The sequence below is a fragment of the Mesoplodon densirostris genome, chromosome X, assembly GCF_025265405.1.
Source record: "Mesoplodon densirostris isolate mMesDen1 chromosome X, mMesDen1 primary haplotype, whole genome shotgun sequence".
Classification (NCBI taxonomy): domain Eukaryota; kingdom Metazoa; phylum Chordata; class Mammalia; order Artiodactyla; family Ziphiidae; genus Mesoplodon; species Mesoplodon densirostris.
In genome coordinates, this window is record NC_082681.1 from 131,067,227 (window position 1) to 131,082,980 (window position 15,754).

Sequence of the window (15,754 nt, forward strand, 5' to 3'; positions counted from 1 at the left end):
GGGCAAGCTCACAGTGATTCATCTCAATCCCAAAGCCGCCGTCGATGGGGAGGCAGTGCCCGGCATCTCGTGCCCCCAAAGAAATCGGAAGAGGCACCAGACAGATGAAAGGAGCGGTACCAAGGCGGCTGCTTCCCAAATTCAGTATATCATGAGAAACAAAGGCATACTGTAAAGTACAGAGTTCTTTGCATCTAGGGTGGGGATGGAATTAAAACTGTCCAAACTGGATATTTTTTCTAGGTTTATGAGAATAACAGCACTTTTTTAAAAATTCATTATTTTTAAGAACGTGGAAAATGCAACCAGAAGAAAGCAAACGGTCCCCTGGGCCAGACACAAGGCCTCTAAAATCCCAGGAACGAAACTTAGTTGTTGTTTTTTTTTTTTGCAGTACGCGGGCCTCTCACCACTGTGGCCTCTCCTGCCGCAGAGCACAGGCTCCGGACGCACAGGCTCAGCAGCCATGGCTCACGGGCCCAGCCGCTCCACGACACGTGGGATCTTCCCGGACCGGGGCACGAACCCGTGTCCCCTGCATCGGCAGGCGGACTCTCAACCGTTGCGCCACCAGGGAAGCCCCAAAAACTCTTAGTTTTCGTTTCCTTTTTGAATTAGAACAAGGTTATCACTTCCTAAATTCAAGTCATTTTCTTTGACACAAGGGTCAGGGTATTTCTTCTGGAATGCGTTTGTCTATCCTATTTGAAACCAATCAATGGCATTTTTTAACAAGTAACAATATGAGGAGGTATTAAACATTATCCTTTGCAAGGGTCTTGTCAAAAAAAATTGGTACTTTTTTATGAAAGCCCCTTCCAAGATGCAAAGTGTATGGAAAAATTCACCAAATGCTGGTTCCCTCCTTTTCTTCTCCTGGTGCTGACTACGCATGCTCAAAGCCCCTGGAATAAACAAACAGCACATGCTATCCTCTGAAACTGACTGCCTTGGGCAATTCCTTCCTCCCTTTGTGCTAAGTCCTTCCTATAAAAAACAGGTAACCACACCTAGATGTCACAAGTCTGGCCCGTTGACAGTTGACCTGCCATGAAGATTTGAAGCTCGTACAGTAGTGAAGACATTGGCACCGATAGCAATAATTCTGTCCCTAACCATGACCTCATGGTTACACGCTATTTCACCTCTGACCTCCTCTCTAATCCTCCCCCTTCCTTGTCCACACAGCTCCAGCCACGGGTCTCTGCTGCTTCCCCGATGTGTCACAAAACTCCCACCCCAGGGCCTTTGCACTTGCTGCCCAAACCCCACTCCCCCCACCCCTCCCCAGATCAATCAGACATTCCCTCACAGCACTCCAGGTCTCTCTCTGTTCATCATCAGCTCATCAGAGCCTTCTCTACAATCATACTCCTTTACCTCTCTATTCCTGCATGCTGTTTTAGTTTTCTGACCACCCGACCTATTATTACATTAAGGATTGGCAAACTTTTTCTATGAACGGCCCAACAGTAAATATTTTAGACTTCAGGGGCCACACAGCCACGGTTGCAACTACTCAACACCGCTGGTGTAGTGTGACAGCTACCAGAGACCATACGTACATGAATGAACGTGGCCGTGTTGCAATAAAACTTTATGTACAAGAGCAGGTGGGGGGCAGGGATTGGCCCACGGGGCCCTGTTTGTTTTTTTATATTTGTTTTTATGTTGGCTGTCCATCTCCTCTGTGAGCACACAAGTGCCTTCAGGGAAATCAGGACTCCAGTCTGTTTTGTCTCCTGCTGTATCCCCAAGTGCCTGGGTGAGCTTTTGGAGTTCAACAAATGATGCTTTTTGGTTAACAACGCACTTCACAATATACTGTTGAATTTAACATCATCGGATTACAGATATTTGAAATTGATAGTCAAAGAGGACATGTGCCTTGCGGCAAGTCATACAATTAAGTCCTCTGGATTCCACTGGGGTAGAAGAGACATATCACTTGATCTTAAAATGAGAGAGACTGGTGGCCACCTAGCTAATTTGACACTGGATCTCATTACAAAGAGATGGCAAAGAGACCCCGGCAGAGAGGCCCAATTTTAGAACAGAAGATTCACCCACAAAGGGCTTAATACACAGGCCCAAATGGCAGCGTCCCACATAGAAGCCCACCACAAATGGCGCTCGGTGCAGGGCCCAGGGTCGGGGTGGAGCCGGGTGTCGCCCCCCTGCCTGCCAGCCTGCCTGCCAGCCTGCCAGCGCGTTCTCATTTGGAATTGCAGCTTCCCTACCTTCTTCACCGACAGGTCGTGGTCCGGGTCACTCCCTGAATCCTCTTGGGCTTCTTGCTGGTCCTGCAGGTCTTTCATCTTAATCAGCAGCTCCGCCTTGGGGGCCGATGTGCTGTAGTAGGTGGAGTTGGTGGCCAGGGACGCGGCCGCCGGCACACTCAGCGCCTCCTTCCTGGGTAACAAAATGTCAGAACACCCGTCAGCTGCGATCGTACACAGAGACGTGCCCGCGAGTCCCACAGCCTGGGCTGTGACCGGCAAAGGGCAGTGCTACCGAAAAAGAACACCCGTTAGCTCCGATCGTACACACAGACGTGCCCGCGAGTCCCACAGCCTGGGCTGTGACCGGCAAAGGGCGGTGCTAACGAAAAGGCACCGGCTAGAGAGATGAGACCGCAAGAGTGGGGAAGGAGTAAGTTGTGAGGTCAGAACTAAAACACCTGCCCAGTGGTGCTCAAAGCCCCGCCCCGGAGGGAGGAGAGTGCAGAATGTATCGCTGGGAGCCTGAGGTCTATGGGGACAGGTCTGCCGCTATCTGTAGGCGTGGCCGCAGGCCCCAAGGCCACCAGGCACCTTTCTGCCAGCAGCCACATGGGCTGCCTCTTGCTACGGCCTGACTTCCTGTCTGCACAGCACCCGCACTCCCACCTGCTGTCAATCAACGATGCTTATGGAGACCACGTACAGAAACAGGAGGGATGTCAGCAGATTCACCTTTGTGGGCAGCTGACTAAAGGACAGGGGCTGGAAAGCGCCCTTTACAAAACTGTTACAGCAAATTCACCCCCTCAGTTACATAAGCAACAACAGAAAGCCTCTTTCATGAGCACGTATACTAAGTAGTCTCAACTGTCACTCCTCTTGTGACAAGTTTCTCAACTTCAGTACTAGTGACACTTGGGGCCGGACCATTCTCTGATGGGGGGGCCGTCCTGTGCATTGTAGAACAGCAAGCAGCATCCCTGGTCTCCACCCACTAGATGCCGGGGGCACCTCTCCCAGTGGTGACAACCGAAAGTCTACCCCGACACCGCCAGCTGTCCCGTGCGGGGTAGACAACAGCCTCCGGCTGAGAACCACTGCCTGATGAGAAAAAGCCCCGTGGGCATCACCGGAAACGTATATTTTCACACCTTTGCCAGGGCCTGACGTCATCATCCCCAGAATGGGCTTTTAATTTTGGGAGGGTGACAACAGAGCCCCCAAGTGCTAATAAGCACTTAGGGAATCTGTCCCCAGAGAGCAGTCATGAAAACAAACAGATACACGCCCTCGCCCTTGTCAACCTAAGAGGCACCGGGCAAAACCACATACAGCCAGGGCGCAGAAGCCAGGGCAGCGTCTACTCACTTCTCCTCCATGGCTCTGGGAGAGGGGATTTTGGGGAACAGCTTCCTCCGCTGCTGAGCTTCTTCCAAGAGGTGCTCATCTTTGGGGAAGATGCCCTCCATAAGGTCCATGGTGGTTTTGATCTTCACACCGGGGTCCAGGATATCCGCCAGGGACTTATCCTTGCCCGCGATCTCGCGGGCCAGCTCCTCCGACTTGAGGTCTTCAGCAGTCCTCTCTTTGGCCTTCACGTAGCTGAGCGTGGGCGTGGAGGCCCGGCTGTCCTTGGCCGTGGGCACTGGGGTGCCAGGGGGCTGGGGCTCGGCGCCCTGGCGGCTGTACAGGCAGAAGCGGGAGTAGGACTGCTCGGACGTGCTGAGCGTCTTGATCTGGTCCCGCTCGAGCCCGCTGGGCAGCACGGGCGGCTGCGGGACGCGGGCCAGGCCCTGGCGGCTCTCCTTCTCGGGCTGGCTCTCCGAGTGCACGATCTTGACGGGCACCATCTTCACCGTGGTGTTGTTGTCCATCACCCGCTCGATTCTGCAAAGAGAAGGGCCGTCTGCTAAAGACACACCGTACGCCCAGGCATAGACCAGAATGAGGAATTTGATGAGAAATCGGCTGGTTTCCGCATCCCCTTACAGCCGGGGAAGCCTGCGGCGGCCCCAGGGAAGAAGCCTTCATGGTCACACGTCCCAGGACGGGGAGACCAGGTTGAGCAGTGCCTGCCACCCCTAACTTGATCTCCTAAGCCTCCTGGGCGTGTAGGTGTCTTTCCGTTTTCCAACAGTCACCTGCACGCCTGAAGGCACATCCGTGGGCTTACGGACAGACAGAAAGGCAGTGTGATGTTCATTTGTTTTTAGGTCAGTGGCCGAGCAAACGGTGAGAAGGCTGCTCGGTGAGATTTTCTTTGGCAAAAGGGAGCCGTGCAACAGACGGGCGTATTTCACAGAGTTAGCGTCGGTGCCTCAGCCAGCGTCTCTCGAAGCTGGGTGCCTGCGCGGTCCTCGCGGTGGCCGGAGGACTCCTTTAGAAAAAGTAGCAGCCGTGTTCTGAGCGGAGGCTGAGCACCGCCCGGTCCTGGTCCCGATCGGGAGCGTCCTTGGACACTCGTGCGCCCTGGGTCTCACCCCACCTGCCTTCCACTGCCCCACACTTCGAGCTGCCCTCCACACGGCATTTCATACCAGAGCGGTAAGAATCCAGCAGCAAACATGGGACACGCTGCTCCTGTGTTACCTTAAAGGACTCATGCAGGCGTCCTTTTTAAAAAAAAAAAAAAAGTTTGTCGGTGAAAGCGGGGGAGGCACCTGGAGCACCCACAGGGAAGAGAAAACGGAAAGCAACGGCCTGCTCGAGGCAATGGGGCTTCGTCAGGGGCCACCCGAAAGCCGGCTGGTGCCGGGGGATCCCTTGGACCAGGGCCACTGGGACACAAATCCATTTCAAATACCCTTGAAGGACAAATTGGAGAAAGAGAGCCATCTGCTGGTAGCCAGGAGGGAAGGCAAAAAACAGGCCAAAATCATACAACCAAAACCTCGACTCGTTCCTAACTCAGCCTAAAACCACTTCTGTGATCTGAACGGACGTGATCTTATGGCGCACAAGGGGCATAACGCAACACATTACGGTTCTTTCCTTGTTCTTAAGGGGGGGGGGCATGCAGGCTACAGTGAAATAATTTTATTTTCTTCTCTCCTCCGGCAGAAACCATTGAGAACAGAGGTGTTTGTTTAAATCTAGGTGGTCATATATAGTCCCTGTCATGCCTTCTTAGTGATTAAATTTCAAAAGGCTGTCACTGTGTGGATAATACTGCTCAGACATGCTGAACTTCCGAAGGAAAATTCTGGCACCTTATCGAAGCAAGAACACACAAACAAGAACCCCTCTGCATTCCATGCGTAGAAACCCTCAACACCTGTTAGGGACTTAAAAGTCAGCCTGTATTTGCATCTCCCCGCACCCCGATTCGTGGGGAAACTTGATTTCCAGCGAAGGAAGACATGCGGTAAAAAACAAAAACAAATCCTCCGCAGGTTGTCCTATACTTTCCAACAAAGCATCTCTTCCTGGTCATTTCTAAGCACAAATGATCTCTCCTCTTGAAACCTGGGCAGACTTTCACATTTAGGGAAGTCTGATGAACTTCTACCTCAAAGTGAAGACAAAACACAGTGGACAAGACCTTACCGCAGCCAGACCGCATCCGTTCCTCACGGGAAGCAGGACCAGGAGGGATGGAGGATGCGGGGTGTGCCGGGCCCGGCCCCCTCTCCGTGCAGCGGCTCCTCCCCGAGTGCGGGCTCCGTCCAGGTGAGCCGCCCGCCGCCCACAGGGGCCCAGCCCCCAACAGCAAACGGTCCAACCCGCTCTGCTCACACACCCAGTCCCGAGGGAGCCCTCAGCCCACATGCCACCCTGGGTCTGATAAACCACAACTCCCACAATGAGATTCTCCAACCACGAGATGCCCGAGGTGACCGCAAGACTGTCCGAACGACCCCGAAGCAGCCCCCCAGCTCCCTGCTCACACATGCTCCCAAACCCAGAAACAGGCTCCAGGAAATCTCCTGGGAACACACTTCTGGGAGCAATCAAATCTCTAATTGTCACTGGCCCATGCTGCTGGGCATGGTCTCCATTTTGTTGTAAACCAACCAGAAAACCCTCAAAATTATAAAAGATTTTTAATAGTAAGCTTCCTGGCTCCAAGACAGGAGTGGATGCATTTTTATTCGGAGTGAATGACTACTCTGAAATCCCCCACAGGGTGGGAAGGCTGCACTTTCTTCCTCTCCGCATCCCTGCCGCAGCCCGGCACACGGGAGGGCTCTGGACCCGCCTGCTGAATTCGGGAAGGCGTGTCTCAGGGACACAGGAGCTGCTCCGCACCCTGGCTGGTTCCCCAGCAGAGGTAACCGGAAGGGGGGAGAGATGAATGCGGAGGGAGGTGGGCGGGGGGGGGGGTAGTGCTCAAGAAATCCGTCGGCACACGTGCGGACAAGAAGAGAGTCTCTGAGCTGCGCCCAAACACCAGGCAGCTTGGGAGGCCCCGGCCGGTGTGCTGCACTCGCTGCCCGCTGGTGGTTGGTGGTGGGTATGGAGCTGGCCGGCACTTGTGTGGAGCGCCAGCCTCAGGTTCGCAGCGTGTGCCAATGGCGTGCCACTCTCTCAGGCCCACACTCACCGGTAACACCGGCTCTGGGGATGGGGACACTGAACTCAATACATTACGAGCCATTTCCTCGGTGGGAACTTCGTGGGTGGCGTGGCTACCGTCTGCTGCACTGCGCTCCCTGGGGGGACACGTACCGAGTTAGCTCTGCACGCTGCCTGGAATAGGGCGCTCCACGAGGGCTTGCACAGCACGGGACGAGACAACCTTCGCTGTCCCAAATGACACACTGGATGGGAACAGAGTGGACGCCTGAAGACACCGGCACTCAGTATCGTCAACAAGTACCGCCACTGGTTGTTGAAATCCGTCTCACAGAAAAGACAGGGTGAGAAAATCCACACTCGCTCGGGGCAAGAAGAAACGAAAACCACTCCCCACCTGCTGAAGTCTGCAGACATCATGAGCACTGAGCAAGCACGTGGGCCCTGTTTCTCCACAAAGCCATGGAGCCCACTGTGTCCAAACCAGCTCCTGAGAACCGAGGGGCCCGGTCGCCTTACCTACAGCGGTACCAACATACTCCACCAACCGCACAAACTACTTCATCGCTTCTCCCCCCTTTCAGAGCTGAACAACGCTGCCAACAGAAAGGATCTCTAAGTGACACCTGCATTCTGAACGACGCAGAGCAGTGCCGGCCCGCAGGTGCAGCTGCATTTGCCATGCCACGCGTGGAGACCTAGGACGCTATCAGTACTATTTCCTCTCTGCCAAGTTATCTTAAGGGTAAAAAAATAAAAAAAGTTGAAGACTCTACAGCGGGGAGATCCAGCAGAACTTTCCATGATGATGAAAACAGCCATCATCTGGGCTGTCCAGGGTGGTAGCCACTAGCCCCAGAGGAAGCAACTGAGCAACGCGTTTCATTTCATTCTCGTTAACTTACATCGCTATGGCAATGTGTGACTGGTAGCTACTATATCAGACAGTACGGACATGCAGGGCCAGCGAATTCTTTGCTAGGGGGCCGTCCTGGGCACTGTAGGACACTGAGCGGCATCCCTGGCCTCCACCCACTAGATGCCAGGAGCCGAGGAACAAGCCCCACGCCCAGCAGCTGTGACATCCAAAACATCTGCAGACACTGCCCAGTGTCCCCCTGGGGGCCGCAATGCCCCACCCCGACCCTGGCTGAGAACCAATCAGTGCTCTAGAGAATGAGAAGAAAATTCCCCCCCTTCTATTTCTCAGTTCTTGACTGGTCCCTGCCTGACAGCATTCACCGATGCCTCAATGGGCACAAGAGACAATCCCATGCCGATAACTCTGAGAACAGCACCATGCAACGTGATCGAGTTTTCCTCTGCTTTAATAAAAGGTATAGGGCTTCCCTGGTGGTGCGGTGGTTGGGGGTCCGCCTGCCGATGCAGGGGACACGGGTTCGTGCCCCGGTCTGGGAAGATCCCACATGCCGCGGAGCGGCTGGGACTGTGAGCCATGGTTGCTGAGCCTGCGCGTCCGCAGCCTGTGCTCCGCAACGGGAGAGGCCACAACAGTGAGAGGCCCGCGTACCGCAAAACAAACAAACAAACAAAAAGAACAAAACAAAATAAATAAAAGGTATACACCACCTCAGCCTTTTCATATAAAAAGAACTAGAAAAAAAAGGAATGTGGAAATACTGGACATTATGAAAAACAGCGATTTTGCCTGAAGGTCTACATGCTTAGGTTAAACGTGATTCTGATTACAAACAGAACTCAGCTGGGAAAACCAGCCCCGGTGTGCAGAAGCCTGTAGGTAACGCAGCTATCAACCTGTCGGGCTTGGAAGAACAGGACAGGGGACGGTCTACTCCCTCCTTTACCCCCCGCCACGCCCTGTGGGGCAGGAAAGCCCCCAGCAAGTTAACAATCCAGCTGAGCACTCGAGTGGTGGCTTCTCCCCCATGTCAGTCCCCAGGACCCACTTAAACTCCAGGATGGGGAGCCGGGAGCAAGGCGGCAGGGGTTCACCACCCAGAAAAGGAGCACTGAAAGCCTCCCACGGCAGAACGGGGCCGGGAGAGGGGAAGGCGGCCTCAGGCCGCCGTCCAGAGACAGTACCTGGTGGAATTTTCATCCTGGACAAGCAGCGGGGGTTTGTCCGTCAGCTTCTGGGGCGCGAACTGAGGCGACGGGGAGCGCGAGGTCTCCATGGCGGAGGTCTGCAGGGGCCGGAACTTAGAAAGGAGCGGTGCCTCCCGCCGGGGCCAGGCTGCGCGCTCGTCTACATGCTGCCCGGCCGGCTCCCCCGCGGCCCGCGGGCCATCTGCCGCGGGCCGGGCGGCGTTCAGCTTCTCCGCCGAGGCGCCCGGGCTGCTGCGGGCGAGGGCCGGGCGGTCGGAGCACGAGCACACCTCCGGGGCCAGGGGGCGGGGCCTGCCGGGCGCGCCCAGGTGAGCAGCCGCAGGTGCGCCCCCCAAGGGCCTGGGCTCCCGCCTGGGCGGCGGCGGCCTCTGCGGGGCGGGCCTCCGGGAAAGCGGGGCGGCGCTCAGGGGCCGGGGATCCTGCCCCAGGGCGTGCGGGGCGGCAGGCTGGTCCTCGGGCGCACGCTGCTCCGGGTATCTGTAATCGCAAGGAAGGGTCCCCGCCCGGCCACGGCCCTCCGGGGGCACCTCGGGAGCTTCCCGGGAGCCAGCTGGTTCAGAGACCTGGGATGGCTGCTGGGGGTCCCGCTGCGCTCCTGGACTGTCTTCTGCACCCTGGGCATCTGTTTGTCTAGGGGAGGAAGGAAGAAAAATGAGCCAGCGGTTCCAATGAACGTCTTCTCTCCAAACAGGACTACATCCAGATCTCCATAACCTCCTTCAATCATGTTAAGGAATTAAATCCACATATGTTTGCATGCACCTGTCCCCGCTGCAATTCCTAACACAAGGCATCAACGCCAAACACACACTGGACGTTAGCCGGTACGCTGGCATGTCATACCACAGGACAGGAGGTACACACATTACAGACACACACATACATGTACACACAGACTGCAATTTGGGGGCAAAATATAATTCACACAAACATTTAAAAAAACAATGTGTGCAGAAATCCTCAAACTGTGATATTCAGAAACATTTACTTCATGTTGCAACAATATTTTCATGTGGCTTATTTCGGGAAATTGCCATATACAAAGGGAGAGAACTTTCTAAGACAGGCTGCAAATAAATTGATAAAAAACTTTAAAATCAGTAGTCTATTATTAAATATAAGAAAAACAAAGACTGTTTCTTTTGCAAGCTGCAGTGAGACACTGATCTTTCCATACTCATCCATTTCCACATCCGTATCCATTTCTATCTTTCCCTGACATGTACTTATATGCGCGTGTGCACGCATGCACACACACAAACATCCCTGCAAAACACATGCAGGTATGCTTCACACGCACGTATAGCTGTGCCGAAGCTAAAGCTCGTGGGCGTTATAATAACCATCAAACTCGCAACAAATCAGCCGGCCATGCCTTTGCTGCTTGCGCTGACACACCTTCTTCCGACCTGACTGAGTAATAAAATGAGCCTCTGATGGACCCTTCCGTTCTCAGGAAGAGCTGTTCTCTGTTCAGACACCCTCAGAGCTGTTAAAGGAGATGCTAAGGGCAGTAATCAGAGACCCAGTAGGTAGAGCACAAGTGCCAGTAAGAGATGTAACCTACTGCCTGCCAAGTGGGACCTCCTCCCCACACACCCTGGCAACCCCTTGGGGCCCTGGAGGTGTGGCCTCCTCCCGGGCCACGATACCAGGCCTGGGCATTACAGATGTCCCAACCCCATGCAGGCAGCTGCACTCAGAGTCAACGGCTCGCTGCATGTCTCTCTTGCTATGTCCTCAGGAGAAAGGTCCTTTCCAGGTTCAATGGCTGGTCGAGAGTAGACCATGGACCACCCCCCAACTCCGCTCCCTTCCCCCATCAGCCAGCTGGGGCCACACTGCCCACCGGCACTACCTCCAGCCCAGAGACAGCAGCTGGAAGGGCTCAGCATCTGGAAGAGGACAGAAGAGAGCCAGACCTGCTGGGACCCTAAAAGAGCGCAGGTTTCTTCTCTGCTTCCAAATTCAGACAATATTAACCCAGCTCGGGGAAGTTAGGTGTTGTTTATTTTTATTTTTTTAATCTGTATCAGGCACACATTGATAAAAGAAATGCTAACTTATTGAGGTCTGGGGAAATCATTCCGGCTTATACATGAGTTAACTTGAATTTTATGGTAACTTAAACAGCCTGTTTGTGGCCTAGCAAACATACACTGTACGTCTGCATTAATTATTAAAAGGGCGCACTGACCACAAGTAAAGAATGTCCATGTTAAAAAAAAGATTAAATGCCTCTGTTCCTGGAACGCCCATGCTGGCGCTCCTTCAATGCTAAGACTCCCTTTCCCAGGTGCCAAGGCCACACTGACTTGCTGTGTACGTGCTGGTCTGTTTTGAAACTCTGAAGCAATGTATTCCTGACTTGTTTAATGTTCTTTGTTTTGACAAGACATAAAGCTGTGCGGAACGAACGCCATGCTTCTTGGGAGCAGTTCCTCACAGTAATCTGGGAAGCAGGCTTCTCTGGGCTGTAGTCCTCAGTTTGGCTCAGATAAAACTCTTTTCTATTCCTGTTATAGATTGTTTATTGATAATTTTCGTTGACATTAAACTAGAAGTTATCAAAATAACCCAAACAATGTAATGGATGGTTTAGAGAACAATACATGGCAGCTGTCTGGTTACAAAAGACAGAATGGCATTTAGACGTCATCAAATGGACAACAGTGGGAGAAGTGTGACTCCCAGCTCAGAGGCTCTGTCACACACTACTTCATCTGCCCTGCCGTGGAAAAGCAAACCTCGTGCCTCCCTTCCACTGAAGCCATAGTGCCTCTTAGGACAGTAAAACTTAATTCATGACAATTCATGAACGCCTCCCCAGTCTTTCACTTCAAAGAGTTGAGGAACACTTGAACGTTTTTTTCTTACTATAAAACTGTTGAACTCTAGCATCCACAGACCCACACGAAAGCACCTGGTACCTATTATTTAATAAATCGCCACCACCTCAGTAAAACGGAGAATTAAATCAGCTACAATTTATTGCTAAAATCTAAGCGTCTTTGGCCATCTGGGTTCATATTTAACATGTTAATTTAAAAGGAGCTCTAGGGACTTCCCTGGTGGCGCAGTGGTTAAGAATCCGCCTGCCAATGCAGGGGACACGGGTTCAAGCCCTAGTCCGGTTAGGTCCCACATGCCGCGGAGCAGCTAAGCCCCTGTGCCACAGCTACTGAAGTCCGCGCACCTAGAGCCCGCGAGCCACAACTACTGAAGCCCGCGCGCCTAGAGCCCGTGCTCCACAACAAGAGAAGCCACGGCAATGAGAAGCCCGTGCACCACAACTAAGAGTAGCCCCCCCACCTCGCCACAACTAGAGACAGGCCGCGTGCAGCAACGAAGACACAATGCAGCCAAAAGTAAATTAAAAAAATAAAAATAAAAGGAGCTCTATTTGCAAAGTGCCTTAGACAGGACACACTAAGATCTATCCAGAAAAGGTAGAGGTCACACCTGTAGGAGCAAAGCCCCACTGAGAGGGGGACAGTGACTCAGAGCAAAAGACCTTCTGCCATCAGCAGGTGCCCCGGGCTCCTTCCTGTCTTACTAGCGCGGCAGCCTTGGCAGGACCTGAGGGCACTCTCTAAGTGGGTGCTGCTTGGTCACTTCTCATTCGAGAAGCACAGTTAGTTCCCTGTGGCCCACCCCACATTTAACTTCAGAGTTACGTTAGCACGGCAATTTCGGGGCCAGGTCTGTCCTCCACCCCTGATTTTTTCTTGACTTCCTCCCGAACGTGCAAAGTGAAAGCCATAAAAGCACTCATTGGTTCTTACTGTCCCAGCTGGGAAGACTTCAGGAAATCCAGCTCACAAAGAAAAAAGGACTGAAGATGGGAATTTGGAGTTCCCCTGGGGTCATATTCCAATCTGTGTTTCTACTAGGTTCCAAGGGACTAGCTTGTACATAATATGGATAATGTGTGTGTTTACGTATCACGTGTGTTTACGTATCACGTGTGTCACACGTGTGTCTGTGTGGTATCTGTGTGTATGTATGTATAGCCCCTTCTATTGTATCTTCACGGGTAGTCAGTGGTGATAGTAAGACCCAGGGATAAATAGCAAGAAAATACAATGAGCTAAGGACGCTGCATAGGCGAGTAAGCAACTAAGCATCTCCCTGCACACACTCCGGGGTGGACCCAGGAGCAGGGAGTCACCAGTGCAGAGGAGAACTGCAGAGGCAGCCGCGATAGACGAGTTCGCTGCTCATCCTGCCGTGGAAAACGCTCAGGACCTGTAACCACGGAGAGAGCAGCTCCCAGCGCAGGGAGAACAGGCCGGCAGGTTCTCAGCGGCTGAGGAGTCCACAGACCCGCAGCCCCCTCGGGGGCTGGAGCCCAGCGGGCCGACTGGACGCTGCGAAGGACACGGGGAGGGGAGAGGTCCGCGACAGGACTGCAGAGGGAAACACAGCTAATCTGAAGGGGGAAGGGTGCAGGGAAGGCCATGTTCAACACTGCCCGGCAGCGCAAACACCCTGCGAGAGGACACAAACCACTGTTACCAGCCCAAAAAAATCGAATCAAAGAAAAAAATTGTAAGTTATATATCAAATGCTCTTGAAATCCCGTCAACACTGCTCTGATTCCAATCTCCGCTTTTTTTTGCGGTACGCGGGCCTCTCACTGCTGTGGCCTCTCCCGTTGCGGAGCACAGGCTCCGGACGCGCAGGCTCAGCGGCCATGGCTCACGGGCCCAGCCGCTCCGCGGCACATGGGATCTTCCCGGACCGGGGCACGAACCCGCGTCCCCTGCATCGGCAGGCGGACTCTCGACCACTGCGCCACCAGGGAGCCTCAAATCGCCACTTCTGATCATGGTGTGGAGACAGCCAGCCCTGCGTCTAAGCGCAGGCTGCAGCCCTGAGAGGCAGCGGCTCTATTTCCAGGTGCCATCTGTTCCTGATGAGCCCGTGACGTCACCGGGCTCCCCTTGTGTCCTCGGGTCCCAGTATTCTGCTCCCTGGCCCCCCACCTTCTGCACAGCTGCCCTGCTGGCACAGAGGCCCACAGCTCCGCTGGCCTCCGGGTAGCCCCTAGCCCAGGGCTGCTCACTCTCTCTGATGACTGTACTGTTCACTGGTTTCCACTCTCACCCTGGGGCTGTGAGCACCTCGATGGAGACAGGGAGCCAGGTTTTCTTCTCCAGGGCCTCGCGGGCTATCGTTATCTACGTGCACTAGGTCACACCACGACCTGGACGTCTGTGACACGCACAAATGCATTCGTAGCTTTCGGTCCCCGGGCAGAAAGGTCAGGAGGGAAGACGCATTTTTTCGGAGACGCAGGCAGTAGGGTTCACATGGGCTTACATGTGAACATCCCCAACATAAGCAAGTGTTTCTGGATCTCTCTGGGATTACTGAGTTAAGCACACCTCTGTGAACAGGGTGAGCAATTATCTTCAGCAAAGAAGAGAGGAAAATTCCAACTCTTTGGAAAACTTCACTCACACAGGCTCCTTCCTCCCTTCCTAAGTACTTCTGGAATCAATGACCAGCAGAGGACGCACGGCCAAGTGTGACTTGTGCTCACAGCTATGGCTGGAGGCTGTTACTCCTAACGTGCTCTGGGGCCTGAGGCGGCTGGAGAGAACCAGGCCACGCCCGACTGGGGCTCCCTCGGGCACCCACTTGCAGGCGCAGAATCACTTACTAGCTATGTGCCGTCGGGCAAGTGACTGTGCCCCCACGGAGGTTCATCCCCTAACCTCCCCGGGTGAACCACAGGCCACAGAGGCAGACAAAGCCCCTGGTGTGGAAGGATCGGAGTGGGGCTTCCTACCAGCCGGATACTGCACCTGCCACCCACCAGGAAGGGGCCGGCGTGCGGCCGAGCAGACCCCAAAGCAGGTCCCCGCGATACCGACACCCCGTGTACCTTCTCCCCACATAACGGCACAGCACAGGCCCCCGAGCGGGGAAAGGCATCCCAGCGGCAGCCCCCCACCTACCCCGGGGCACCTGTGGGTACAAAGGGCACCACCAGAACTCCGTGCAGTGGAAATGCCTCATTGCAACAACAGAGAGGGGGGGAGACAGAGAGAGCTTCCAGCGGATACCACCACTTAGACTGTACACATAGCCAGCACGCCGCCGAGGTCAGCCATAGACTGGGCGGCTGGGTGCTCCGAGAAGTGTACGTGAGAATGTGCTGCAGAGCCAGGGTCCGGGGCCTGCGCTGTCTGCAGAGTGAAACTGCCTGACAGCTGGTGAGACCCGAGGGGCTGCCTTCCAACAGAGACACGCTTCCACCAACGACTTGAGTCACAGTCCGAGGTTCCTAGAAACCGCACGCCTGTTGGTTGCGGGTGTGAATCACGGTGATTCTGTGACGTGTCAAACTGCTTGTTAACGATCCGGGACACTGGCGTGTTGGGATGTATCGGACATCGCCACTCAGGTTGTCTGAAGCCGGAGGACCACCAGGCCTTAGCACAGGGCCAGGGGGCTGGGGCGACACGGGACACCCACATCATTCCAGGTGCAGGTCTCCTGAAGGAGCTGCTGGTGTCGCCAGGGATCTTCCTGTCCCCCAAGGAATCCCCAGCAGCCACCCATCACCTTGGGGAACCGCAGGCTCTTCTGTCTACACAGCGCCCCATACAAGCCAAATGAGATGGGGGGGCAAGACGTGGGAACCCAAGAGAGGCCATCAACCAGTTGACCAACCAATCCATTCATTGATGGACAGAAACACATGAGAGTCCCTTCAAACAGCACGGATGCCCTGGAAGGACGGCATTACCGCTCTTTTCCCGGGAGACACGCTTCCCTCGGGATTTCCCACAAGGGCACAGGCTGTCCGACTTTCCTTTTCTCTCAGTTTCCAGGCACACAAACACTGACCAAATGAATGCACAGATAGGCTAGCGAGGATGAAGGAGAGGGCCGCGTCCACAAGTTCACCTCCCGAG

General features: G+C 54.3%; 1 protein-coding gene across 5 annotated transcripts in view; it reads right to left on the minus strand.

Moving 5' to 3' along the window:
* The window catches only part of SHROOM2 (shroom family member 2), a 142,453-nt gene that overhangs the window by 9,668 nt on the left and 117,031 nt on the right, over positions 1-15,754 (minus strand). For 2 of the 5 annotated variants that reach the window (XM_060087370.1, XM_060087369.1), the window contains 3 exons: positions 8,802-9,455; positions 3,591-4,109; positions 2,241-2,412 (listed from right to left, as the gene is read on the minus strand). In XM_060087370.1, coding sequence (XP_059943353.1) covers positions 2,241-2,412; positions 3,591-4,109; positions 8,802-9,455 — 1,345 coding nt within the window. Of the gene's footprint in view, positions 1-2,240; positions 2,413-3,590; positions 4,110-8,801; positions 9,456-15,754 lie in introns of those variants that run through there. The other 3 variants (XM_060087372.1, XM_060087371.1, XM_060087373.1) reach the window with 2 other exon arrangements.